The sequence below is a fragment of the Thamnophis elegans genome, chromosome 1, assembly GCF_009769535.1.
Source record: "Thamnophis elegans isolate rThaEle1 chromosome 1, rThaEle1.pri, whole genome shotgun sequence".
NCBI lineage: Eukaryota > Metazoa > Chordata > Lepidosauria > Squamata > Colubridae > Thamnophis > Thamnophis elegans.
In genome coordinates, this window is record NC_045541.1 from 71366669 (window position 1) to 71392734 (window position 26066).

Here is a 26066-nt window from a genome sequence, read left to right on the forward strand (position 1 = left end):
GGAAAAGATAAATATTTGTAAGGTTTTTTTTCAAAATTTTCAATTAAAAAAAAAAGAATTTACAGTAATAGGCCAAAAACTAGGAAAGAACATTAAAATGGAAAATACCTAAGCTAAAATTCCACTTACAACACAAGCTCAGAAGCAGAGATTTCTAATTGCCATTGCAGAATTTGGCCACAGTGTTGATCATTTAATAGGAAGCAATTAATTGCTTCCTGGAATCACTCTGAACAAATTGTAATAGGATAATAGAACATTTCAAAACTTCATATGTAATTTTTGAAATTTCAGATATGAATCTATGCATTAAATCTCTGGATATATTGTTCCATTTCTTGCTTAAGACCATTAAAGGCAGAGCACCTCAGCATTCCCTCTCCCTCCCCAAAAGTGGTGCTATAGCTGCAGCAATAATTCATATTCATTTATTATGTCCTGAATGTGCAGAAGTAGAGCCAGGATTTGGAAGCCAGGGAAGAGAATCTAGATTACAAATATCTTGTTGGTTTAGTTCATTTTCTGTGTGAATGTTGTTCTGCACCATTTAGTTACACTATTTCCCCAAATGCTATAGGTAGTTCTCTGCTATACTATTGTGTTAAATGGATCATTATCTACTGATAAATAGATATTTATTTGCTATATCACACCATAGCTACCGTATTTTCACAACTATAAGCTGCACTGAAAATCCTAAAATTTGATCAAAAACCGGCAGTGCGGCTTATAACCCGGTGCGCTTTATATATGGAGCAGTTTCCCTCCCCAGCGCCCAGGCTTTCTCCTCCGTTCGCGCCTCCCATCCCTTCCACCGTCTGAGCAGTTTCCCTCCCCAGCGCCCAGGCTTTCTCCTCCGTTCGCACCTCCCGTCCCTTCCACCGTCTGAGCAGTTTCCCTCCCCAGCGCCCAGGCTTTCTCCTCCGTTCGCGCCTCCCGTCCCTTCCACCGTCTGAGCATTTTCCCTCCCCAGCGCCCAGGCTTTCTCCTCCGTTCGCGCCTCCCGTCCCTTCCACCGTCTGAGCAGTTTCCCTCCCCAGCGCCCAGGCTTTCTCCTCCGTTCGCGCCTCCCGTCCCTTCCACCGTCTGAGCAGTTTCCCTCCCCAGCGCCCAGGCTTTCTTCTCCGTTCGCGCCTCCCGTCCCTTCCACCGTCTGAGCAGTTTCCCTCCCCAGCGCCCAGGCTTTCTCCTCCGTTCGCGTCTCCCGTCCCTTCCACCGTCTGAGCAGTTTCCCTCCCCAGCGCCCAGGCTTTCTCCTCCGTTCGCGCCTCCCGTCCCTTCCACCGTCTGAGCAGTTTCCCTCCCCAGCGCCCAGGCTTTCTCCTCCGTTCGCGCCTCCCGTCCCTTCCACCGTCTGAGCAGTTTCCCTCCCCAGCGCCCAGGCTTTCTCCTCCGTTCGCGCCTCCCGTCCCTTCCACCGTCTGAGCAGTTTCCCTCCCCAGCGCCCAGGCTTACTTCTCCATTCGCGCCTCCCGTCCCTTCCACCGTCTGAGCAGTTTCCCTCCCCAGCGCCCAGGCTTTCTCCTCCGATTGGTTTTAATGGGGAGGTCCGATGGAATAGCGCTTAATGGGAGAAGGATTAATAGTTTCTCGGGTTCAAGCTGCGGATTCTAACTTTCACAAAGGGAACTAAAGCTGAGCAGGTAATTGCTTTATTAAAGCCAATTCAGTTCGCAGGAGATATTTGGTGCGCTTCTTTGAAAATCTCCCTCCCAATTCTGCCCAACGCCTCCCCGACCTTACTGGACGACCGGTGTGGGGGGGTGTATCATGTAGTGCGGAGTGCGAGGAGTGGCAGGTTGCGATTTTGTTAGTAATTGCAAAAAAACCGTGCGGCTTATAACCCGGTGCGCTTTATATATGGAAAAAGTTTGAAAAATTAACGTTAACTGATACTGCGGCTTATAATCCGGTGCGGCTTATGGTCGTGAAAATACGGTACTTACACAAACTCTTTTCAGTAGTTAAATGTGCATGCTGAATAACGAGGATGTAGTTGTATAATAATTTTTCTACTAGTTTTTTGATACCTTTGGTTATTAGAAGGTATTTGTACATTTGACAGTCTAGGAGGAAACAATCTACATTCACAGAATGAATTATTTAAATAAGTATTGTAGCCATTAAAAGAAAAGATTATCTACCTTAATTTCATATAGCAAAAAAGGAGGAATTAGAGCAAGACTGCCAATGGTTTTGAGCAACATTCAGTACCAAGAGCTATTTTTATCAGATTCTTTTCTGTGAATATTTGTTTTCTTTTCACCTAATAGAAGGAAGCAAAGAAGATCTGGGTGATGAAGCCATATTAGCATCATTATTTATATAAAACTGAATCAGTTTCAAAACATTACTCTTGGGGTTTTTAATCATTTTGTTTCAAGATCATTCTGTTAGGAAATTTATCTTGCTCCCCTACTTATACCTAATTGTTGCATTCTTTTTGAAATTTCCAGAATACAATGGTCAAGAATATTTAAATATTAGAGAATTATTTTGGTTTTCTTATGGAAATGAATAAATTCAATGTATGTAGAGATTTAATCAATAATTCTGGCTTTTCTATCAGTTGCCTAGTGCAAACCAGTTCGTACAGATGCATTTTCTACAAAATGTGTATCTGTCTTAAGAAACTTCACTGAGAATGTACAGTACATCTAACTAAAACGTCAGAATTCACAGAAACTCTCCTAAGGAAATTTTCATCTATATTAAAAATTATTTGTCTAACTGAGTCTACAGTATTAGAAGATAGTCACAGGTTTATCATCTCTGAGAATTATGCTGTCTTAGTTGTCACACCTTGGGCCCTTATATATCTGTCCATTGCTGGTCTCTTCTCAAATTAGCTTTATTAATTTTTATTTTGTGCTCTGCTTTCATAGACCAAAGCTTCTTGTCACTCCTACCAGTGACAAACATCAAAGCCAAATCGAGGGGGATCACCGGCAAGACAGCTTCCCACACAAAATGGCCAAAGACTGCTGACCGATCACGGGGCTTTGGGGGTCCCAATGCCAGTCCCTCTTCCCTCTTCACCAATATCCAGGGCAAGTCCAAATATGTTGCCAACCTTCCCCTCACATACAACAGCTTTCCTTCCGATCGGACATCACGGCAGCGACGGAGCATCAGCCAACCAAATGCTAAAGAGCTTGGCATCGCAAGAACCAAGCATAATGGTAGACATATTTCCATTTTCCCTGATTACTTGGGTATAGAGACAATTTCCAGCATCTCTGCTCATCCCACCAGATCTAGCAGAGTGGCCTGTTAAACAATATCTTCTTGTTAAAAACCAGGAATTGTGTTTTTCTGTTGCTGCCTTACGGAATGTCATCTCTTCAGAATTTGAGATGATCTCAGCCCTTTTAGCCTTTCATACAGCATTAAACATCTGGCTGTTCCCCAGGCATTTGGGCCAAGAGATTGTCAAGATTTGCCAGTTACTGCTGCTTTCTTATAAATTGGCATTATTATTTGTGATCTTGGGCGTTAGGGCTTGAGTCGTTAAAATGTTGTTTTTAGCCTGGAATATGATCCAGAGATGAGAGGAGGAAACATATAAATCAAATAAATAAGCAAACAGGCATTGTTTAACAGAAGAAGGAAACATTTCTTGCCCCCCAAGTCAACATGCAGGAATAGATCATGGTTCAGAGGCCTCATAGTAGTGTGGCCAAGAGCAGCAGCAGCCCAGTCATCCCTTGTCTCTTGAATATGTGCCTATCTCCTCCTCCTACTGCAATCTGGCTCTCCCCAGTTGAGTAATCATTGGCCAGTGGGCATGTAGGAGAGAGCCACTTTGGTGTAGTGGTTAAGGCATCAGACTAGAAACCAGAAGGGCTAGAGTTCTAATCCTGCTTTAGGCACATAGAATCTGGTTCACACTGTCTTAAAAAAAGGCAAGGGAAAACCTCTTTTGAAAAAAAATGTAATAACTTGCCAAGAAAACTGCAGGATTCAGCCCAGGCAATGATCAAGAGTCAGGACTGACTCGAAAGCACCCAATAGGCAAGCAGGAAAGATTTGAGTTGCAATGAACCAGCCAAGGCCACTGAAACCGTTTTTCCCCCTGCTCTTGATTCTTCACAAATGTTTTAACTATCTGAAAGCACCTTCTTAATATATCTTGTGCATCTTTTGATTCCTTCTTTGCTCTCCTCCAGAACATCCCCTTTTCTACCAGCCATTACATTTGCTAGTGTAGTTTCTTTTCAAACTCTGATGACTGGGACTATGGAAATGGTCATCCTAGGATATCTGTAGGCTACAGGATGGTAAAGGCTGTTGTTGTATATAGAATCTTATCCAAACAGGAGAACATGTTATTTTTCCATCTGTACCAGACCTTGCTCAGCTACACTGCCTGTTCCTGTTGTGCCCTATGCTGCATGTAAAGCTTTGTGAGGTGATGCATACATACATCCTTAGCTGGCATGGTTTATGAATCCCATTCCAAGCTATCTGATTTCCCTTTGGCTTAGTTTAGACAGAAATATACAGTGTATGCCTTAGTTAGATCACAGTCCTAAACCTTTCCCTTTAGAATGATTAGCATTTTGTGCAACTTCCTATGCAGAGTAGGCTCCTGCTCCATCTTGATTATTTCTGTCCTGTAGAAACAGCTCCTGTGCTCCAGTCTGTGTCACTATTGGAGGCAAATGTGGTCATCTTACCCCAGGCCTGTGCTACAGGGGACGACTGCAGGTAAGTGGGAGCATGGCAGCCATAAGCAGCTTTATTAGACTGGGAGTTCTTTTTTGTAATATATTTTTATCTGTAATAAAATCTGTAGTAAAATATACAAAACAAACTAGAACAAAGATAGAAAATAAAAAATAGAGGATGAGAGAAATAAAAAACATTTATGACCTTCTGCCCTTTATTCGATCAAGTAATAATTATTTTAAAATTTTCTCCAACTCTATATCCCTTTTTAACCTCCAAATCGTGTAATCATCAAGTCATTTTTTTTTCTTCTTTAACAAAAAGTCCACATAGTTTCATCTTTCAAAAATGTCCTTATTGTCTTTTCTTTGACCAACCTGGTCAGCTTTGCTATTTTTGGAAATTCAGTTAATTTTATACTTCAGTATTCCACTGTAGGCATTTTTTGCATACATCAGATGGGGATTCTTAAAGGTCAGATTCCTAGGAAGGAAATTGTGTCATCCAGATAACTAAATATACTAATTTAGGATTTTTTCCATGAATCTTGGTTGCCATATTACCAGTGATGAATGATGGAATCGTATTTGAGTGAATACTTAGAGAACAGCAGGAAAGTATGAAGATAAGCAAAAAATTGTGGTATATCTTTTTTGTTTTTGTTTATTCCTGCAGGACTGGAAATATCACTTATCGCATTCCCATCAGCAAATTTACATCAGTGAACACAAATCTTACTTTGGAAATGAAGTAAGTAAGAACTTTTGGGAAAGCACAGATACTGGCAAAGAATATTGTAGAAAATGCAAAAGCTAAAACAGTTTAATAGGAAACCAGATTGAGAAAGAATTCCAAAATGATATAAATAGTTGATAATGATGTGATATCTGCTATCATTTCACAAATTGAGGGTACTATTCTCAATATAATTCATAGGAAAATAGTACTGAGTCATGAGGAAGATGGGGGACAGGTTTTTGGTGAGGCTTGACAATCAGGCACTTTTAAAATCAAATCTGGTTACCCTGTTTAAGAATCCTTCCCTTTCTCACAGGACTGGAGATTTCACAGAAAGGCAGATACTTTTTGTGGTGGTTCTTTTACCTATATTTCTATGCCATTTCTTATCTCACAATCACAGAGCCATTTGCTACAACAACCCTAAAATGGCCAGTCAGAAATTAAAGTGTCAGTGCTACTCTGGGAGCATGCCATGTATTTCATATCCTGGTATGCTGAAGATAGAAAAATAGGCATGAGACAGAAGAAAAATTGTCTGTCGAAAGGGAAGGGTTTTGTAGCTCAGGGATAGAGCACATAATTTGTGTCCTCTCCCCCCCACAAAAAAAATCAGGTTTGGTATCTGACATCTCCAGTTGGTGCTGCAAAACCTCCTTCATTATACTCCAATATTCCACTCCTGCAGATGCTATTGATTATTGTAAGCTACCTAGAGTAGCCCCATATTGAGATAGGCTGCAGATGAATTCCATAAATAAGTACTAGAAAACCACTGTCAGGATAGAATGGATAGACCACTGAGAGTTTTAGGCATATGAAACACCACATATTGTCTAATGATCCTAATCGGATGATGGGCCAGTGTTGCTACTTTAATGCAGGGCATCTTCTATATTCTTAAAAGACCATTTTGTTCCTTTGTGTACCTTATTCCATTGTGATATTTGTCTGCATAGTTAGACCTGGGAAATCAAAGTGTTTGGATCAAGGAGACTTCATACTATTGCTTGTTGGATTGTATCTAATGTATCCTGTAAAATTTTTCATAGAAAGCAAAGCGAAAATTAGAGAAATGGTTTGTCAGTTACCACTTTCAGGATTTAGATCTGTTCAAAATAACAGCAAAATGTAGCTCCCTTATTCCATGGAGCTTTCTTGTTGTAACACAAGAAAGACTTTCAGTCTTTTCTTCCTGTCTGCAAAACAACAGCACCTCTGAAAAGACTCTGGAGAGATATTTCAAAGGGCGAAGGAGGAAAAAAGATGAGGGAATGCATCCCAATGCAACAGTGCATTTCTTCTTCCATTTCAAGTCCAAGCCTGGTATAATGGTATACATTTAGGAGTTGAGTATTTTGGTGGGTGAAAGTGCAGAGTGAGAAAGACTACTTTACAGTGAAATAAGAACATGAATTCATAGGCCAATAGACTATAAATAGTGGCATTTATATTATAATCTGTCAAGAGAAGATTGCATTGAAAATGATCTGCTCATCGTTGTTGTATTGTTTCTTTCCTCTCAGTGCTTCCTCAGCTGTATCTGGCTATCTTTGTAATCTCACATCCAACAGTCCTTGTCTGCAGACTGAAAATGACCTAGACAGCTTGTCTAATGCAACATATATTCAGGTATGTTTTTTTTAAAGAAAAAGATATCTCACAAAATAAGTGTTTACCTGCTGGATAATGTATTTGCATCTAGGTTTTTGTTTATAATAGAAAATCAGGTTCAATTTATGTCCTTAGACCGAACTTCGTTTTGTTTGGAATAGATATTGTTGCCATAATTTCTTAAAAATCACTCTTTATTAACCTGCTTTTTAAAAAAAAAGACGGTAACACTGATTCCTCTCTTCTCCTTTCATTTTCCTTTCTCTTCCCCTTGTCCCTTTCAAAACAGAAAAATAATTGTTTGGGCACACAAACTCATCTGTAAATAAGCTGAACCTTCAAATGCTCATGTGTTTTAATTTTCACAGTTAGTTTATACATGGATAAGATATGGATTATCCATGTTTCTTGATTAAAAATTTGAGGGTAGTTTATCCATGGATGCGCTTAAATGCAAATATATATGAGTTACAGTATACAGGTACCTTTTAAAAGTATTACTGTATATACTTGCAGATAAGCCAAACTCAATTTTGGGGATGTGTTTTGGCACATAAAATTCTTGGCTTAATGCATGTATATATGGTAATTTGCTGTCTGCTGTTCTCTAACAAGTTTCTTGCTAAACTGTGGGAGCAGAGAGCAAAGGAAATGCAATTTACCTTGACAGTCTGGAAAATGGGGCAATGTTAAACAGCGACAATAGCTTTCTTTCATCCCAGGTATTGGGTGTTCTTTTTTTCTAGGGAACAACATACCGCTGGCCTGTGGTCATGATGCCATTCCAGGAATTTACTTACCATTTCCGATTAGCTAGGCCTGTGAGTATCAATGCTTGCCATGTCCTCTCTAGCATATATTTGTAAGGCATATCAGTTTTGAGCGTGAAATAAAAATGCATATAGCTAAAGCAACGAAGTTGCCCTTTGGTAACAAATCTCCTTTTGGCATCGCATTAAGCTGGGCACTGAGTGAACAAGAGTTGCAAACTGCTGTTAAATGAGACAAATGAATGTCTGAATTATATCCATATGTAGCAATATGTACAAGGATGGCACAAGTATCCCATATTTAAACTCCCTCCTGATAAGTCCAGTATAGATAAGAAATGATTCTGTATCCATGGGAAGGAGAATGTCTAGATTTCATAGGCATGCTTATTTCATTTTAAGATTAATCTTCAGTAGAGAAAAATATGCTTCTAATTGAGAGACTTTAAGAACACTATGAAATTTCTTACCGCAGTATTGGGATTGCTCTTGTTGCACCAGTGCAGATTTTCTCAACCTGACAACTATTAGACATGTAGACTACAAATCCCAGAATTCCCCAGCCAGCATGGAATTCAAACCCACATATTTTTAAGTTGCCATGGTTGAGAAACACTATTCTAGTGCAACTCCCGTGTGAGCACAAGAGAGACTTGGAACTTTTAGGGAGCAGATTTAAAAGTCTGGAGCTTGTTGGGGAAGTCAGATTTACTGACACAAGTTATCAGTATAAAGGCTTCTGCGCCTTGAAAACACACAGGAATTAGCCTTTCTTCATAAAATCGAAGAGTTCTAGTGAGTCAAGGGGACCTATTCAGAGTATGAGCTCACTTTTTACTTTGACTCTAAGTTTGAACTCATTTACATTTCTTCCAAAAGAAGTAATAGTTTTGAGCTAGTGATCCGACCAACTCTCTATGGTTTGCTTCCCCGAAGCAAACCATGTTTGTTTCTGATAATGATGGCTCCTTGCAATCTTTCATGATTCCCTTGTTTTTTCCCATTCCCTCCTCACAGGGCCAAGCTAACTGCAGTACCCCTGTGGAGCAGATGGGCTCTCTCTTTAATGACTACTATTTCCAGTTTTATTGGCTCTGTGAATGAGTCTCGGGAACACCTGCACACTTTTGATAGAAGCAGAAAAACGATGGGCTCCAAGACTCACTTGACTGAATACTCTCTTCAAAGAACACTACGCCCTGACTAGTTGCTTCTAATCAATAATCCCTTCCTTTGGGTCCGAGTTACTTTGGTTTCCTTCCTAGCAGATGGATGTTAATCTTAGAATGTCATACTTTGGGAAGGAATAGTGCCACAAGCAAAACAAGGAAATACAGAGGCATTTTGTTTTCTTGATTTGCTGTAGGATGCTAGAATTCCTCTGGCCTCTCTGAGTACACTGGATTTTATAATTGTAGGCTTGACCATGCTTGTGTTCAGTCTATTTGGACATCTCAGAACTGAAAGATATGGCTTGACTGGAAACAAATCTTGGTGCCCAGAAAGTCAATGAAGCAGCTTTTTAATGCATATTTCTTACCAATGATGTTAGAAGTCCTATTCTAAAATGGAAACACTGGATCTGTCTGAAAAGGAATTCTATCTAGATGTGTTGCAAGTCGTACACTGGAATTTTCAACTTTTTAGCTGGCAGTCAGATGCTTCTCTTTAAAGCTATGCTTGGCAGAAATCCTGGTGACACTGGAATTCAGGGCTGATAGTTGTTTTCAATAGCAATAACCAATGGAAAAGCTATGGGGTTTACCTCTCACTTCTTCCTTCTTTTATCTTACTATAAATTTGTTATTTGGCAGACAACAAACCTCAAGGACCCTGCAAAAGCCACTCTCAGGCAGGTCACATTTGTACCCAAAGTGCCTTCTTTTCAGGACTGGATGAAGATGCTTCTCAAGAAGATAGCTCTCTTCTTCAAATATACTTGAGAAAATAGCCCCTGGGCTCTACAACTGGACTTCACAATGCTGGTATCGAAAAAGCATTGACTGAAACCTTTTAAATCCCACTGTCACTGCCAAAAATACATTCATCCCAAAGAGAATATGGAAAAACTTATAAGTATTAACCCTTGTGCCAGAAACCAGGAAAAGACAGCCACCAGAAGCAACGTGCTAAAAATATCTACACTGATTTTTTTTTTAATTCCCTAGGGGTCACAGGGATTCTCTATGAGGTAACAAACAAAATACCTTTCTTCATTCTAGCCTTTGAATAGTCTTCATGTTTCAGGTAATTTACTGTTACAAGATTTTAATTTGCTAAACCACTTGTGGTGGGGTTTTCACCAAAAAAAGAAAAGAAGCAGCAGCCAACATTCAAGTCAATTATTGATAGCCTTGTCTCTCATAGGAAACCAAAGTGAAATCCACACTGACTGCCAACCTGAGCCAAGATTTTGAATTAGGTGCTGAGATAAGTCAGATATATAAGCACAATGTCAAGATATCAGCCTTTTGCGCTCAATTCAAAGACAAATGAGTTAGGTTGGTTCAGGCACTGGCCATTTCTTTCTAAAATAGTTAAAAGTTGATTTATGTAGGGGCAACAACAGTTGCATCTAGAACAAGGAGGTAATCTGATGGGGAAAGTAAGAAGCTGCTGGTTCAGCTCTCTCAACCAGAATGAAATTACTGTATAAAGAATATATGAAAAGAAGACTTCCTGCCTCTGACATATTCCAGCCATCCAGCACTACAAGCTTTTAAATTGGATTACTGTAGTTAAAAATGACTAAAGTAGACCTTGGCTATTGGTATTTTTTAAGCATTGGTGTGTTTGCGAAAACATACAATAGAGTTGCCTGCATTCTTTGGTGGAACTGCCACATTATTAATTTATCTATTACCAGGTAGGCATACTTTTTAGGCTATTACCAGTGATGCATATTTGACACTGCATTGTAAATGCTAAAAATCGCACTTCTCAAGAGAAAAACAATAGCTAAAAATAGTTTTATGAGAACACTTCTAATAAATGTATTAATATGTATGCTAACCTAGCAGTTCGAAAGCATGCAAATTTGAATAAATAGGTACCATTTTAGTGGGAAGGTAACAGCAATCTGTGTCTCTCAGTCATGCTGGCCCCATGACCACGGAAATGCTGGCCCCCTCAGCTACTGTAGGAAACAGAGATGAGCGCCACCCCCTAGAGTCGGACACAACTGGACAGGAGAAACTTTTACCTTTACCTTTAACCTGTTTTCACAAAATAATGTACCGGTCTAATTGTTCTTCAGGATGCTTTAAAGCAAGTGGTACTTATGGATGCAATATAAAATTAATTCATTGTTAATGATTGACATCTTTCTTTGGGACGCTGTATGTGTTGCGTGACCAAAAATAGCTCCTAAAGAAAAACAGCAGTTAGGTATTACTATTCATTGGGGGCAGCGATGATACACTTGATGATATAGGGAGAAGACAAAAAAGTTTTAGTTAGGTCCACTCAGAGAAAACAGACATGTAAAGAATGGCATGGCTGTCATTACTAGTACTTGCCACCAGGTGGCAATGTTGCACAAGAAAGAATTAATGATCAGTTTTTGTATACAGATACAGTAAGAGCTCTAAGGAGCAAACAGTCATGAAGTAGGAAATCTTTTAATACATACAGTATTTAATTTGGCACTTAATTTCAGATAACTAACATTAACTCAAACTGGGATTGTAATTTATTGATGTCATTACTATAGGTTTTAAACATTGAAGATAATATATATTTTAGGTAAGGCTCTCTGGCAAAAAAAAAAAAAAGTTTAAACTGTAGTCCTGTACTCAACATTCACTGATGAGTAGCAGAAAGAAATCAATTAGAGTTCAGCAAACTTCCATAAGGATGTACTGCTAAGCACTGCTTATTGAATGATTGCACTGATTGGCGTTTCAGTGCAGAATTGAGCTTCAGTTATTATGAAGACAGCTGTTGCCTGTACTTCTCTAGGCCATCCTTGGTAGCATTAGCTTCTCTCTTCACCCACTGTTCTGTTTTCCTCTTTCCCTCTACATTCTTTTTTTCTTCTCCTCTTCCTCCTCCTCAGTGCCTTAGTTTGGATATAATTGTAATAGAACCAATGTAAAGGAGAATAGAGGAAAATATTGTACATTTTAACATGATTTTGTTTGGAGTCTTTTTCCTCTAAACACACACTAGTGCTCATAATAACAAGAAAATGATGAACCCATGGGCCAGATAAAATCTTTCTTTTATGGTTATTCTTGGGATGCTGACCATTTAATCATGTAAGCATTTATCAGGGACCAGTATGAGATGAAACAAAATGCTTAAAAAACCATGGAGGGTTTGTTTTTTGGAACTATTCTTTTTAATTCATGATTTTGTCCATCCTTATTCATTTGCATTCAGCCATTGCTAAAATTTAATTCTTGTTTATCATTGATGAGTACAATTGTAGTCATTTAGACCTGCTTCAAAGCAGATTTTATCTTTCTAGAACCAGTCATGCAAGTATCCAACACCCTTCCAGCTTCCTATTATCTAAGCAATGAAATGCAAATCAAGATACACATTTACACCCCCTCACAACCCTGCTTACCACCTGCTATTGGCCTGTCATGACCACGCTTCTGAAGGTAATGTAAGAACTGCTGTCATTCTAGAGGCTTGCATCAATCCTGGCATTTTTCCATGTCAGGGTTAAACTCTTCCAGCTTCCCACATAGTGGGATCTTCCAATGTTATTCCAGCCAAATGGAAAGAAGTCCTGCAATGGTGCCCGTTTAGTTAAAGAAGTGCAAGTAGTAACTCATAGAAATGGAAGAATTCCTTGTTCCTTTTGATTCCATCTTAGCTCTAGTATGGCTCTTCTCAGCAGCAAGGTGCCAAAATACTCTCTTATTACAAGTAGTAAGAAATCTTTAAACCCTTAGTTAAGAGCTATTCATTTAAAAACAATCTGATGAGGACATTCACATTTTCCTGACTATCCCTTTGCCTACTCCTCAGTACTGATATAAATAGCTAACTCACCACTGTTATCTATCCTGATCAAGGTGAGGCAGCAAAGACAAAATGACATCAGAAATAAAATGACCAATCACTTTCTTCTCCCAGTCGATCCAATGGAATTGGAGAGAAGGTATCTGTGTTTATATATAAGTATGCATGTATATATGTATGTGTGTGTATGCATACACACAAGCACACATATACATATATCAAATCTTTTTATTGGCAAATTCACATCAAAGTTTTCTCTGGTATGCATAATCTTTTATAACAAGTATTGCTCTTTATATTACAGGTTTCATTGTTTTATAATGCTGTAACACTGCGTCTATAATATCTCTATTGTCTCAAAATGCTTCAAAGTATCAAGTGTGGGAGAGAAAATTAGCCAAAAAATCATAGCAAATTAATAACCATCAACGTCTCAGTTATTAGCATAATCACATAAACTGGACCTTTTGACCATACAATCTTTACTCATCTTGTCTCGGAACATTCCTTCCCATTTGTGTTACAGACTTCTGAAAAGCAAAATAGTGATTAACAACTGTATCTGTTCCTGTCTAATAGAGACAGGTTAAGAGATGGTGCTTCCTGCTTAGATGGTAGCTCACCTTTCTAAGAGCTAAAATTCTAACTGTGCCTCTTTAGACATTTGGAGGAACAGAAAGAAAAAACAAGGGTGGAAATGGAGCCAGCTTTTAAAGTTTGGCTATTCTGAAGGTTAGGAATGATTTCTCAAAAGGAAAATCCATACACTTTTTGTATTTTTATTATTGTTAAAGCTTAAAGCCTGTATATAAATATTTTATGCCATCACTGTGAGCCTTAAGGAATATAAAGCACTAATTGTTTTGTTTAAAAGTTGCTACCACAGCTTTAATCATTGTATATTGTCCACAATTTCAAAGTCATATACTTAGTGAATACTATGTTAATGTTTTATTATTATTTTAGTTTGGTGGAGAATAAGTGGTTGCTTTTTCTTCTACCACCTGCTTTTTCAATTTGTATTTATATTTTGTTCTTGTTTTTGGAGTTCTGGTGGTCAGGATTCCTCTACTTTTGTTTGCTTATCTAGAGCCTAATTCTTAAGAAATGTACCTGTATAAATAAATACCCAAGTATACTACTTTGTACCCAAGATTGGCTCATCACTTATTCTTCCACTTCAGTAGACTGAATTGTTACTTACAGTGCAATTAATTAAGGATGCAGATCAAGAAAAACAATTTGGTTTAGATATTGCACATAATATGCTACAGTAAATATTTGGCGATGACAGAATAATCATGTTTTAGATTAATATTCCTATCTGCAGTTTTTTATAAAAGAAATAAAAAATAATGCAAATGACCAGTTGCCTGCAAGGAATATAATTCTTCCATTGCTCACCATCTAGTCAGAGCTGAAAAAGCTGCTTGGATGAGAAGTGAAACATCTTCAAAGAAAAACAAAGTCCGGTTGCCTCTTGAAAAAGCACCTTTGGGACAACTATGACCTGAATGACTGTGTCATATTATTTCTCTCACATACACACACTCAATTCAAATGATCAAAGTACCTAATGTCCTCTACTTTCTGCACAACCACCACACTGTGAAGTGGATTGGGAGAGAATGACTATCCCAAAGTCATCCAGGTGGCTTTTATGCCTAAGGGAAGCAAAGCCTAGAATTTTGGTTTCTAGGCCAATCCTTTAATCACTGCACAAATAAAGTGATTCATTTATATGAGCTAAAAATGTGAAACTTCCTATTCGCTGTCTTTTCAAAATAAGATGCAGAAGAAATTAACAGTAATATAAGATAGCTGTAACGTAGAGGTAAAATCAATGTCATTTGTGGACTTTGCAACTGAAGTAATGCACGTGACTATCAAAAAGATCATTAGGTAAACTACTATTTCCATGTTGTTCCCAAAAGGATCCTTTTGAGGTCAGTGAAATGAGGACCCTTATTGTTAGGGGCAATATGCTGACTCTGTAAACCACGTAGAGGGCTACAAATAAGTCGAAATGCAAGTGGTATTGTTTATTGTAGCAAAAATAAATTTGGCAGCACATTAAGGCCAAATACATTTGCCAAAATTATCCATTTAATCAGGTATAGGCCCACCATCAGAGCAGCGGAGCACTCTGGAATATGTAGGTCCATGCGAGTACATAAGTAATTGGTTAAAGCAGCAGCAGCTTTTCCTGAGATCATGTATAAGAAAGATCCAAGTATTTCAAAAGAGCTGAAGATACACACTATATTTGTACCCCTAAATGTTTTCAAGCTTATTGTTAATATCTATCTCCCTAAAACGGAATGCACATAAGCATCACTCTAAATGTTACACATTTAGTCCATATATCTAAAAAACATATAGTGAATAGGATGCATCAATAAACTATGAAATGGTCACCTCAGTTTCTCATTCTTGGCATTTTGCCTTGAGGTCAGATTTCAACAGCATGCCACTTAACTACTATGCACGCCTAGGGAGAGATATCTATTTCTCCTACTGAGAATATATACAAACCCAAGGCTAAGTGTGATTGACCAGCCAGCGACAAATAAATGGATCTAAAGGGATAGCAAAAAAAACAAAAAAACCAATACCTCAGAGTATAGCACAACATTCAGCTTATCACAGATTCAGCTTTATTGATCTGATGTTAGAATTCTCACATGTTAGAATTATAGTCCAGAACTGTGATAAGCCACACTGTTCAATAAAAAAGTAAAAAGGAGGTGCAGAAAGGCTTCTGGAACCTGAAATGGAGAAAAACAATTGGATATTATTTCTTTAAAGCTGTCCCTTATTGCTTTCCATGTCACTACACTGTGTTCACAATTATTAGGCAGGTGAGTATTTTGATCATACCATTTTATGCATATTTTCCACCTCCAAGCTATATAAATCTGAATACTTATTGGATATAAGCATATCAGGTGATGTGTGTTTGTGTAATGAGTGTGGCCTGAGATCAACACCCTATATCAAGGTGTGCATAATTATTAAACAGCTTCTTTTCCTCAGGCAAAAAAGAGATTTAACTGACTCTGAAAAGTCAAAAATTGTAAAATGTTTTTTATAGAAATGCGGCATGCTTGAAATTGGTAAGATATTGGGGCGTGATCAGAAAAACCATCAAACGTTTTGCTGAAAATAGTCAACAGGGTTGCAAGAAACATGTTGGGGGGAAAAGATGCACATTAACTGCCAAAGATTTGAGAAGAATCAAACGTGAAGCTACCAGGAACCCATTATCCCCCAATGCTGTCATATTCCAGAACTGCAACCTACCTGGAATGCCCTTCTTAAATGGGAGAGTTACAGTGAAAGAAAATAGTACACCTCTCTGAACAGGGTCTGGGACACTGTGGTTGCTGCTGCACAAAAAGATGATCGTAAACAGATCCCGAAACTGACAGACTCCATGTCTGTTACTGAAAAGAAGGGTTGGTCCCTGATTTTTTTTTTCAAATGTCAAGAATATTTATTTGTACATTTTTAGGTGTTTATTATTTTTACTTTAACAGATGAAAATAAAATGAGATGGAAAAATGTTTATTTTCCATTTAGTTGTATAATAATTCTGCACACTAATAGTTGCCTAATAATTACACACACATCTAAGAAAGCTTTTACTTTCTTAAATATTCAAGTTTGACGTTTATTAACATTTTGGATTGACCAAGAGCACTGTAGTAGTTCAATAATAAAATTAATCTTCAACTATACAACGTGACTTAATAATTGTGTACACAGTGTATTCAAACAAGACAAATAACATGGGATCAAAGCATCAAAAGTCAGGTAGTACATTAATAAATACCCAGATAACAATATAGTGTTTCTATTGTGAATGGTTGATCTTGTAACTTTTCATTCCTTTTTTTTTAATGTTAGATCGATTCAATCTATGTGACTCAATAGCTCAGGACAGGCAAACTGTACATAGATACGTGAATTCTTGGCTTAGAAAAGCATATTTGCCCAAATAATAACATATAATAAAGTTATTGTCTTCAAGTTTGAATGGGCCACTAAACACTTAAGCTATCCTCTGCTGTGCAGGAATCTAATTAAGGCACGCAAGACAGATGCTTATCTAGTCTCCATTTGAAATATATTCAATGAACCTACTTAGCTCTCAGCGTATTTGATAAAAATGTATGGTAACTATGACTGCTGAAACAGGCTTGTCCTGTCAGAATCTGAGCAAGCACGCACAGGTTGTAGGAAACAACTTTGGAAATTTACAGGCCAAGGGAACTTCAACTCCAGCAACCCAGAGCTTGGAAACAAAATGTATGCTGATGAGGTGGATGTTGTGAAAGGACAAAAATAGCAACATCTTCCTTCTTTTTCTCAACAATCCAGCCTTATTTTATTAGTTTTCTATTCCTATTCCTATTCAGGAATGGAAATCTAGCAATTGGTTGAAACTTGCTGGTGGAAAATGTGAATGTTCAGTTCCATAGAAATCAACAACTGAAAGCCACTGGCCACATCTGATCTGTTTTGACTAAAAAAATCATCATGTATGCAATCTTGTTTAAATGGCAGGTAAGGTCACAACTTCCACCCGAGAAAGCTTTTGTGTAATAGTATGTCTGACTGGCAACTGCTCATCTGCAGAAAAGACTACATGGCAAAATAGCAGTTACCACAGAAACATGATCAATGGTTTGATACTACAAGGAAGTAAATTTAGGTTAGATATGTGGAGGAAGTTCCTGATGCTAAAGAGCTGTCAGTGGAATAGGCTGTCTCTGGAAGAGGTATACTGTATTCCTCTTCACCCAGAGTCCCAGTAGCAATCTTCCAAATGGTTTAGCAGATCCTACACTGAGTTTTCAAACTTCGATTCTATGAAATATTGACTACATACACTTTTCAGTGAAGCAAATTCTTTTGTAATATACTGATATCTTCTGCAAAAGCATTTTAAAACTTGTTTTTGTATAATTAATATATATGTATCTGTGGAATAAGTGCTATTTCTAAAGAGCTATATGTTGTTTCTAATGGCTGCCTCTAAAATATATACATACCAGAATTTATGTTAAAACTTTATTAAAAATATTCATTTTGCTTTTATTTCATTTAAAATGTAACCCGGTTGAAAATAATGTAAATTGTTAGATTGTTTTTGAATATTTCAAGTTTTCTTCTAGTTAATTTGAAATTTAATATTCTCATACTAACAGTGTAAGTCTACAAATATCTATTCAAAATTAAGTTTTTGAAAACTCAGGAGACCATGGCTAGATAAAAAGTAAAGTACTGTTCTTGATACTTATTTTTTGGATGCTGAAATATCTTTAGTCTGTCCCTGTATTTCAGTTCATCTTAGTCTGCTGGAACATGTTTAGCATTACAGGTGGTCCTTATGACTTTACAATCACAACTGGGACCATAATTTCTATTGCTACACAAGGTTAAGTGTGTTGTGCATGGTTTTACATCAGAGTTGTTAAGTGAATCATTGACTTTCCCCATTGACTTATCGCAAATTGGGATCATACAACCTCGAGATGTTGCAACTGTCATAAATTCATGCTGCTTGACAATTTTGATATGGCTGATGGTCGCAAATATGAGGAACAGTCATAAATCACTTTGTTAGTGTTGTTGTAGTTTCAAATGATCGCTAAATGACTGGTTGTAAATTGAGGACTATTTGTATTTACCTTGTATCTTTAAACATGCTTTATTAAAGTTTCATCTCAGTTTGTTCTTTACACTAATCAGATACTTATTGTGAAAAGGCCCCAGCATAACATTTAACATGTCTCACCTGAAATAGCTCCAAACTATGGTCACACATAGATTCCAACCCACAGCAATAAGAAGAGAACTCCAAAGCCCATGAAGAGTGATGCTACTAGAGAGATGAGTAGTTCTTTGTAAATGTCCCGGGTATACTTGGTGGATGTCACTTCATAACTGAGATAATTATTAAAGGTATAACCAGACAGGTTTACAGAAAACGTATCAATGTAAATTGGGAAAAAAACTCGTATCCTATACATAATGGAATGACAACTGACTGTATAGATCACCTATCTTTAACATAGCTCATAATACAGAAATTAAGCAGACAGTCCTTTTTCCTTGCCAAAAACAGAGGAGACTAATTAATCACTTTCTTCACTTAAGTTAAATAGAATGGAATGAATTGAAAGAACAGAAGCAGTTGAGCAACTATTCCCAGCCTCAATTATTATGGTAATCATTGAGTAACAGAGCTGTTCGAAATATTTGTCACACCAATGCTATCCCACGTGCATTTGATAAAGTCATGTTTTCTTTATCAAAATTTCACAATTCTCATCATCTAAGTTTAAATTTTCATTAATTTTCTTAGTAAAGATTTTTTTACTACTAATTGCTTTCCAACCCTTGAGAAACAATCACATTTCTAATGACGTTTCATAATAATGCTTGTAATACAATTTTAAACTGAGCATGTGACACAAATCCTGAATGTAATGTTTGTTGTTTCAAACTGTATGAAATAATTTTTTGTCTTTTGACTTTTGACTTTCGGCAATTATCTCAGCTCCTGACATAAAAAGTATGTTATGCTATAAAATATTTATGTTCAGCAAAATAAGCATATTTCTGTGCTTAAAAGAACAAGAAAAGTGCTTGTCATCTAAGTGCTTTTCTAATGATGGAATCATGATCACCAACTTTAGGCAAGAGGAGAGTATCCCTGAATCCTGGTATATATGATAGTTAAGAGTTGTGACTTTTGGAGTGATTTTATGAAATTATTCTACATTATTCTACATGATAGAAATTATCTCAAATGTTCATTTCAGGATTATATCACCTGGTGTAACAGTTGATGGAAATCCAGTGTTAAGAACTTACTTTGAGTGGAACATCCCCCGTGGAGATTCGTACCCTCACCACCGTCCAGACCTTCCGCACAGCCCTTAAGACCTGGCTAGCCCGTCAGGCCTGGGGACAAAGATAATTGCCCCCACCCGAATGATGAATGAATGTTGCTTACTATTTTACTTCTATGTATTGTGTGTGTCTATTGTCTGTATACCCCCTCCCCTCATTTTATGTAAGCCGCCCTGAGTCCCCTCAGGGAAAAGGGCGGCCTATAAGTATTAATAAATACTCAAATACTCAAACATGACATACCTCTAGAATAGTGGCTGCCAACCTGTGGAGCATGGCCCACTACTGGGCCGCAGGCTAATTACCACCTGGTAATACCAACTGGTGCACCTGCCTTAAAGACTTTTTTTTAGTGCATTTCTCAAGAACAGGGATCTTCAAACTTGACAAATTTAAGATTTGTGGACTTCAAATCCCAGAATTCTTCAGCTAGTCATGCTGGCTCCAGAATTTTGGGAACTGAAGTCCCCAAGTCTTAAAGTTGCCAAGTTTGGAGATTGCTGGTCAAGAGCAAAACTATATTCAGATTTTTTTCAGTAAGCAGTTAAACTAAATAAAGGTATGGTACTCTCCACAGGACTGCTGACCATCTTATATATTTGCAAATAACCAAAACAGATTTCTGCAATAGTAAGGATACACAAAGAACCAAGCTGTGAAGAACATGCCAATGGCCAGGAGCACCACAGTGAGATGTGGAAACACAGCCGGATTCACCGGACTGGTGTATCTGCTCATTGTTTCAAGCTCCTGAAATAAAGAAAAAAGGGGGTGGGTGGGAAGTGAGACAAGTAAAAGAATACAAGACTATGAAGATTTTACTAATATATATATGTATATGTGTGTGTGTGTGTGCGCGTGCGCGTGTACATACACACACCTTATTGAAAGAACTACAGCGAGAGGCAAAGGAACTATTTCCCTTTCCCCCTCCCCCTCATGGATGTTGAGAAGGATGGACACAACAGTGAGAGCCAGTGAAGCTGCGGTTTTTCCCAGCTGCGGCCCTTGGTGATTGGCGGCCCTTGTTCCGGAGTGCCTGTAACCATGAGAATGCCTTTCAGGGGGCCCTGTAGATGGATGTTGGTAAAACCAAATAGTTTAAACTGGGTTTTCTTATAACTTGGCCTATTTACATTACAATTATAGTTAATATAAGCGTTATCACATTATAGTTACTGTTATAACAGTAACTCATACTGTTATGAGTTCATGCGTTAATATTTACCATGTTTTTTTATTCTGGTCTTTGTGTAACTGACATACTCTGTATTCATACACTGTGTTCAAAAATGCATATATACACACACACACACACACACACACACACACATACCTACATAGATGGATATTGATGGCCGGCGGCTCACACATAGAAGCTGGACCTCCTGTGGACCTTGCTTTACATTCCTGTGGAGGGAGGGCTGGGGGTGTATGAAGGCCAAGAGGCTGAAGCAGAGCGCTAGCAGGCTTCAGAAACCAGGAGACTGTGAGAGTTGGGCTTCCCAACTCTAGACATGAAAGTCGGCTGGGTGGCTTTGGCCCAGTCATTCTCAGCCCAATCTACCTCATAGGGTTGTTGTTGTGGGGATAATAGGAGGTGGGAGAATTAGGTACATTATTATATATTTAAAAATGCGGATAAGTAGGTGATAGATGGATAGGGAGGCAGATGATAGATGAGAGAGATATATAGAAGATAATGTGATAGATTGATTGATAGATAGATAGATAGATAGATAGGGGAGGGAGGGAGAGGGGGGAGAGAGATATAGAGGGAGAGAGATAATCACAACAATCCATGATCAATTGATGCCCCTACAACGACCTCTCCCTGCCTTTTCCTTATCATGAAGCCTACTAGCGCTCAGCTTCAGCCTCTTGGCCTTCATACACCTCCAGCCCTGCCTCCACAGGAATGTAAAGCAAGGTCCACGGGAGGTTCAGCTTCTGTGTGTGAGCCTCTTTCTCTCTTCTGCCAAAAGAGCCACCGGCCATCAATATCCATCTATGTACACAGATTTTTATTTATAAGCATTTATAAACATTTTTGAATACATGTATGAATACAGATTATGTCAGTTACACAAAGACCAGAATAAAAAAAAGCATGGTAAATATTAACGCATGAACTCATAACAGTATCTACAAAGTGATAATACTTATATTAACTATAATCGTAATGTAAATAGGCCAAGATATAAGAAAACCCAATTTACACTATTCGGTTATACCACCAACATCCGTCTAAATGTACCCCTGAAAGGCTTTCTCGTGATTACAGGCGCCCCGGAACTGGGTCCGCCAATCACCCAGGGCCGCAACCGGGAAAAGCCGCCATGGGAAAAGCAGCCTCCGACGGTCCCTCTCCCCGTCACTTACCATGGCTGCGTTGGCGGCGTCTCCCGTTAGAGAAAGACACGTCCGTTCTTTCCTGCCATCCTCGCTCCGCCCTTCCGTCTCCGGAGCGCTATCTGTCGTAAGTCTCTCCGGCTCAAAGCTTGCTGGGAGTTGTGGTCCGCTTGGCCCTCTAATTGTAGGAGAGCGCACAAAGATGTCGTCAGAACCACATCTCCCAGAGATCACTGCGCGGTGTCGTCTCTTGCGACCTCCGAGCGCGGGATTTAGAAGGCGCGAAGAGAGAGGAGTGTCGGAGCGCCGGGTTGGAGAAAAAAAAAAGAGAGCGAGAGAGGGAGAGGGGGACGCGATTTAGTGGTTCCCGCACGGCGATCGGAGGGGCGTGCCAGACAGAGGCGGTGGGATCCTACTGGCGCGCTCGGGGTGGGGAGGGGCGTAGTAGAGGAAAAGCGCGGAATCCAGTTGCTTTTGCGCCTGTGCACAAAATCGAAAAAGGAGATCTTTCGGCCAGGTAGCGTGGTGGGTGTTATCGTTTTTGTTGTTGCTATCATTCCAGCTGCGTTTTCTAATTGTGGATATGTCAGGTGTGGCGCGGGAGGGTGGAATTGCAAAACTTGAGTGCTTGAAGAGCCATTCATTATTAGCAAGAGGTCAAAGGCTTACCGCTGGGTGGGTGGCTAAGTACTTGGGATCAATAATGAAAGATGTCGACTGCAAGCTTGGCTCCACCTGTGTGTTTCAGATAGCAGATTTAACAGAGTTGGGTGGGACCTTATAAGTCATCTAGTCCAACCCCCAGCTCATGCAGGAGACCCTATACCGTTTCTGACAAATGGCAGGCCAATCTCTTCTGCTTTCTCCCGTCTGGTTTCATGTGCGTGAACTCTGAATTTCCTAGAGGCCGATTCGCCTTGTAGGCATTGGGCCTTCCGACAGGCATAAATCTTAACCAACGACAATCTAGGTTTTGCTTCCTAGTGTGGTACCCTGTGCTAGTAGAAAAATGAAGGGTGTAAATGAGAAGAGTGATGGGGAAAAAAGAATGGGAACAGAAATAAACCATAAGGAAAATATAACTTCTTCCTAAAGTTCTTTGAAATGTCACTTAAGATGATTGATCTGTGTGATATTGATAAAAGATTTATTATCAGTACACTGAGAAAAAAATATGTCTTATCCATTACTAGACTTGCTTGTCATTTGGAAGAGGATTCCATATAGCCTTTATTAGAAATAAATTATCTTAAAATGGTGCTATGCTATCTGTAGCCATTCATTTGGCATGAACTGGCTGCAATTCAAGTTTTCACAGTGCACTCCATTACAAATAATTACATTTTCCTTGAGAGTAAAGTTATCAGTATGCTGCTTGACTCCCAATATGTCTGGGTGATTACAAATAAAAGCATTAAAAATAAGACAACATGCAGCAATAGATAAAAATTGAAGGGTGAAAATGAGAAGAGCGATGAAAACAAGAGTGGGAACAAAAAACAAACCCAGAGTCCATGACGGAAATGTAACTTCTTCCTAAAGTTCTTTGAAATGTCACTTGAGATGATTGATCTGTGGATATTGATAAAGATTTATTATCAGTACACTGAGAAAATAATATGTCTTGTTTCATTACTAAACTTGCTTGTTGTCATTTAAAAATTTACCTATTTACTTCCTAGGTTTCTCCTGTATTATATTGCCTCAGATTCATTGATTGACCATTCGAGATGGGAATCCATGGTTTGGCCAAGCTGATCGCAGATATAGCTCCTGCTGCCATTCGAGAAAATGACATCAAGAGTTACTTTGGGCGGAGAGTGGCCATTGATGCCTCTATGAGTATTTATCAGTTCCTAATTGCTGTACGGCAGGGAGCTGATATGCTGCAGAATGAAGAAGGTGAGACTACAAGCCACTTGATGGGAATGTTCTACCGCACTATCCGCATGATGGAAAATGGCATCAAGCCTGTCTACGTCTTTGATGGCAAACCCCCCCAGTTGAAATCAGGTGAATTGGCTAAACGTACTGAACGGCGTACTGAAGCAGAAAAGCAGTTGCAAGAGGCCAAAGATATGGGTGAGGAGGAAAACATAGAGAAGTTCAGCAAGAGGCTAGTTAAAGTGACTAAACAGCACAATGATGAGTGTAAAAAACTGCTGACCCTGATGGGTATCCCATATGTAGATGCCCCTGGTGAAGCTGAAGCTAGCTGTGCTGCACTGGTGAAAGGAAACAAGGTCTATGCAGCTGCTACTGAGGATATGGATTGCTTGACCTTTGGCAGCCCTGTGCTAATGCGACATCTTACCGCAAGTGAGGCAAAGAAACTGCCCATTCAGGAATTTCATCTAAACCGTATTCTCCAGGATATGAGCTTGAGCCAGCAAGAATTTGTGGACTTGTGTATTTTGCTAGGTTGTGATTACTGTGAAAGCATCCGTGGAATTGGACCCAAGCGTGCAGTGGAACTCATCAAGCAGCACAAAAACATTGAAAAGATTATTCAGCAACTAGATACTAAGAAGTATCCTGTGCCTGAGAATTGGCTGCATAAGGAGGCCCAAAAACTCTTCTTGGAGCCTGAAGTTGTAAACCCAGAAGAAGTGGAGCTGAAGTGGAATGAGCCTGATGAGGAAGGGCTTGTTAGCTTCATGTGTGGAGAGAAGCAATTCAATGAAGAAAGAATTCGCAATGGGATCAAGAGATTAAACAAGAGCCGACAGGGAAGCACTCAGGGCCGGCTGGATGATTTTTTCAAAGTGACTGGCTCTATTACCTCAGCTAAGCGTAAGGAGTCAGAACCTAAGGGGTCAGCTAAAAAGAAGGCCAAGAGTAGTGGTTCAGCAACATCAAAATTTAAGAAAGGGAAATAAAGTTCTAGAACAATGCTAATTCTTCAGCACTCTACTTTTCATTGGATAAATATATATTAAGCAGAAAATTCAGGCTCTTTTCTGTAACATACAATTGACTTAGGATACTCAAAAAGTGAAACAAACACAATACTGCTGAATTCAAAAGATGTTTGAAACCTGCTGATCAGTGACATCAAAATATTCTTGTTTAGGGATTCACAGCTTACAGTATCTCTCTTGTCACCTTGAGTGTTGTGAAATCTTAGTCATGCCATGTATTGTGTTAATCTTTTATTGTTAATAATAGTGTGATGAAATGACTTAATTTTGAATTGCAGATTTCAATACATGTTGGCAACCTACTAAATGTGTATAGATACTAAAATAAATTTTATAAGGTTGCAATAGTGTTAATAGAAATATCTGCTTTACACTTTGCTATTCAATAATCTGTTTATTTATATACTTGTCAGATGGGACAACTATAGAGATGATCCATTAGCTTCTCATTCAGCCTTGTTTATAGCTTGTCTTTGGCCAAAAGACTTTTTTTTCCAATGGCAACAATTGTTTAAAAAGATGATTTTATCTGAAGATTAAAAAGTAATACTAGTTGAAAAATGGCAGTAATGATAACATGGCAGTGGGTATAAACATCAAAGGAAGTCAGAACCTTAAGAGAGTTTCATGTATAATTTACAGTACAATTGAAATGTTCATACTGGTCTTAGCATTTGATTTATAACGTTTAACCCTGTATTATGGGGGGGATTTTTTTTTTGAAAAATAAAGCTATTTTAATTTTTTAAACTTATATAATAAATCTTTTTCATTACTACATCTTGTTTTATATTATGCTTAAACAAAAGGTACATTTAATGGCTTTGTTACTTTTAATACGTTTTTTTAAAAACATTCATACCTGCTTAAGATTGAAAAACAAAATAGTAAATTTACATTTCTCTGGATGGAAAAAGGGCTTGGGTTGAATTCAGATAAAAATTAGAATTAAGGATTTCAGGATTAGATATTTCTTAAATTAGGATTTATTGTAAAATTTCAAGACAGAGTTTTAAATTGAATCTTGCCACTAAAATAAAAAAATGTTTACGTGGCTAACATGTGTTAAAGCAGGTATTAAAGCACAGTGAGGCAAAAC

At 38.5% G+C, this 26066-nt stretch overlaps 3 protein-coding genes across 5 annotated transcripts in view; 2 read left to right on the plus strand and 1 right to left on the minus strand.

Moving 5' to 3' along the window:
- Positions 1–13918, plus strand: part of MYRF (myelin regulatory factor) — a 114643-nt gene extending 100725 nt beyond the window's left edge. For both annotated transcript variants that reach the window (XM_032220053.1, XM_032220062.1), the window contains 6 exons: positions 2886–3182; positions 4623–4710; positions 5347–5421; positions 6936–7041; positions 7770–7844; positions 8811–13918. In XM_032220053.1, coding sequence (XP_032075944.1) covers positions 2886–3182; positions 4623–4710; positions 5347–5421; positions 6936–7041; positions 7770–7844; positions 8811–8897 — 728 coding nt within the window. In that variant the 3' untranslated portion in view covers positions 8898–13918. The remainder of the gene's footprint in view (positions 1–2885; positions 3183–4622; positions 4711–5346; positions 5422–6935; positions 7042–7769; positions 7845–8810) is intronic.
- Positions 13919–14799: 881 nt separating this feature from the next.
- On the minus strand, positions 14800–22182 carry TMEM258 (transmembrane protein 258). The gene is made up of 4 exons (XM_032226769.1): positions 22077–22182; positions 20335–20444; positions 18574–18722; positions 14800–15538 (listed from the first exon to the last, which is right to left on the minus strand). The coding sequence occupies exons 1-3, from the start codon at positions 22077–22079 to the stop codon at positions 18596–18598; spliced, it is 240 nt and encodes a 79-aa protein (XP_032082660.1). The 5' UTR covers positions 22080–22182; the 3' UTR covers positions 14800–15538; positions 18574–18595.
- An 80-nt stretch (positions 22183–22262) lies between these two features.
- On the plus strand, positions 22263–25745 carry FEN1 (flap structure-specific endonuclease 1). 2 transcript variants are annotated; one of them, XM_032234107.1, is made up of 2 exons: positions 22263–22571; positions 23729–25745. In XM_032234107.1, exon 2 carries the CDS (start codon positions 23777–23779, stop codon positions 24923–24925), a length of 1149 nt encoding a protein of 382 aa, XP_032089998.1. In that variant the 5' UTR covers positions 22263–22571; positions 23729–23776; the 3' UTR covers positions 24926–25745. The 2 variants fall into 2 exon arrangements, with proteins under 2 accessions (XP_032089998.1, XP_032090071.1); XM_032234180.1 differs by having other exon boundaries at positions 22263–22563.
- Positions 25746–26066: the final 321 nt, after the last annotated feature.

Excerpts from the sequence above, each read along its gene's own strand:
- TMEM258 (XM_032226769.1), bottom strand. Across the intron at positions 18,723-20,334 it reads TTCACAGCTTGGTTCTTTGT|TTATGAAGTGACATCCACCA; the intron begins GTATCCTTACTA and ends TAATTATCTCAG.
- FEN1 (XM_032234107.1), top strand. The coding sequence starts at position 23,777 with ATGGGAATCCATGGTTTGGCCAAGCTGATCGCAGATATAGCTCCTGCT.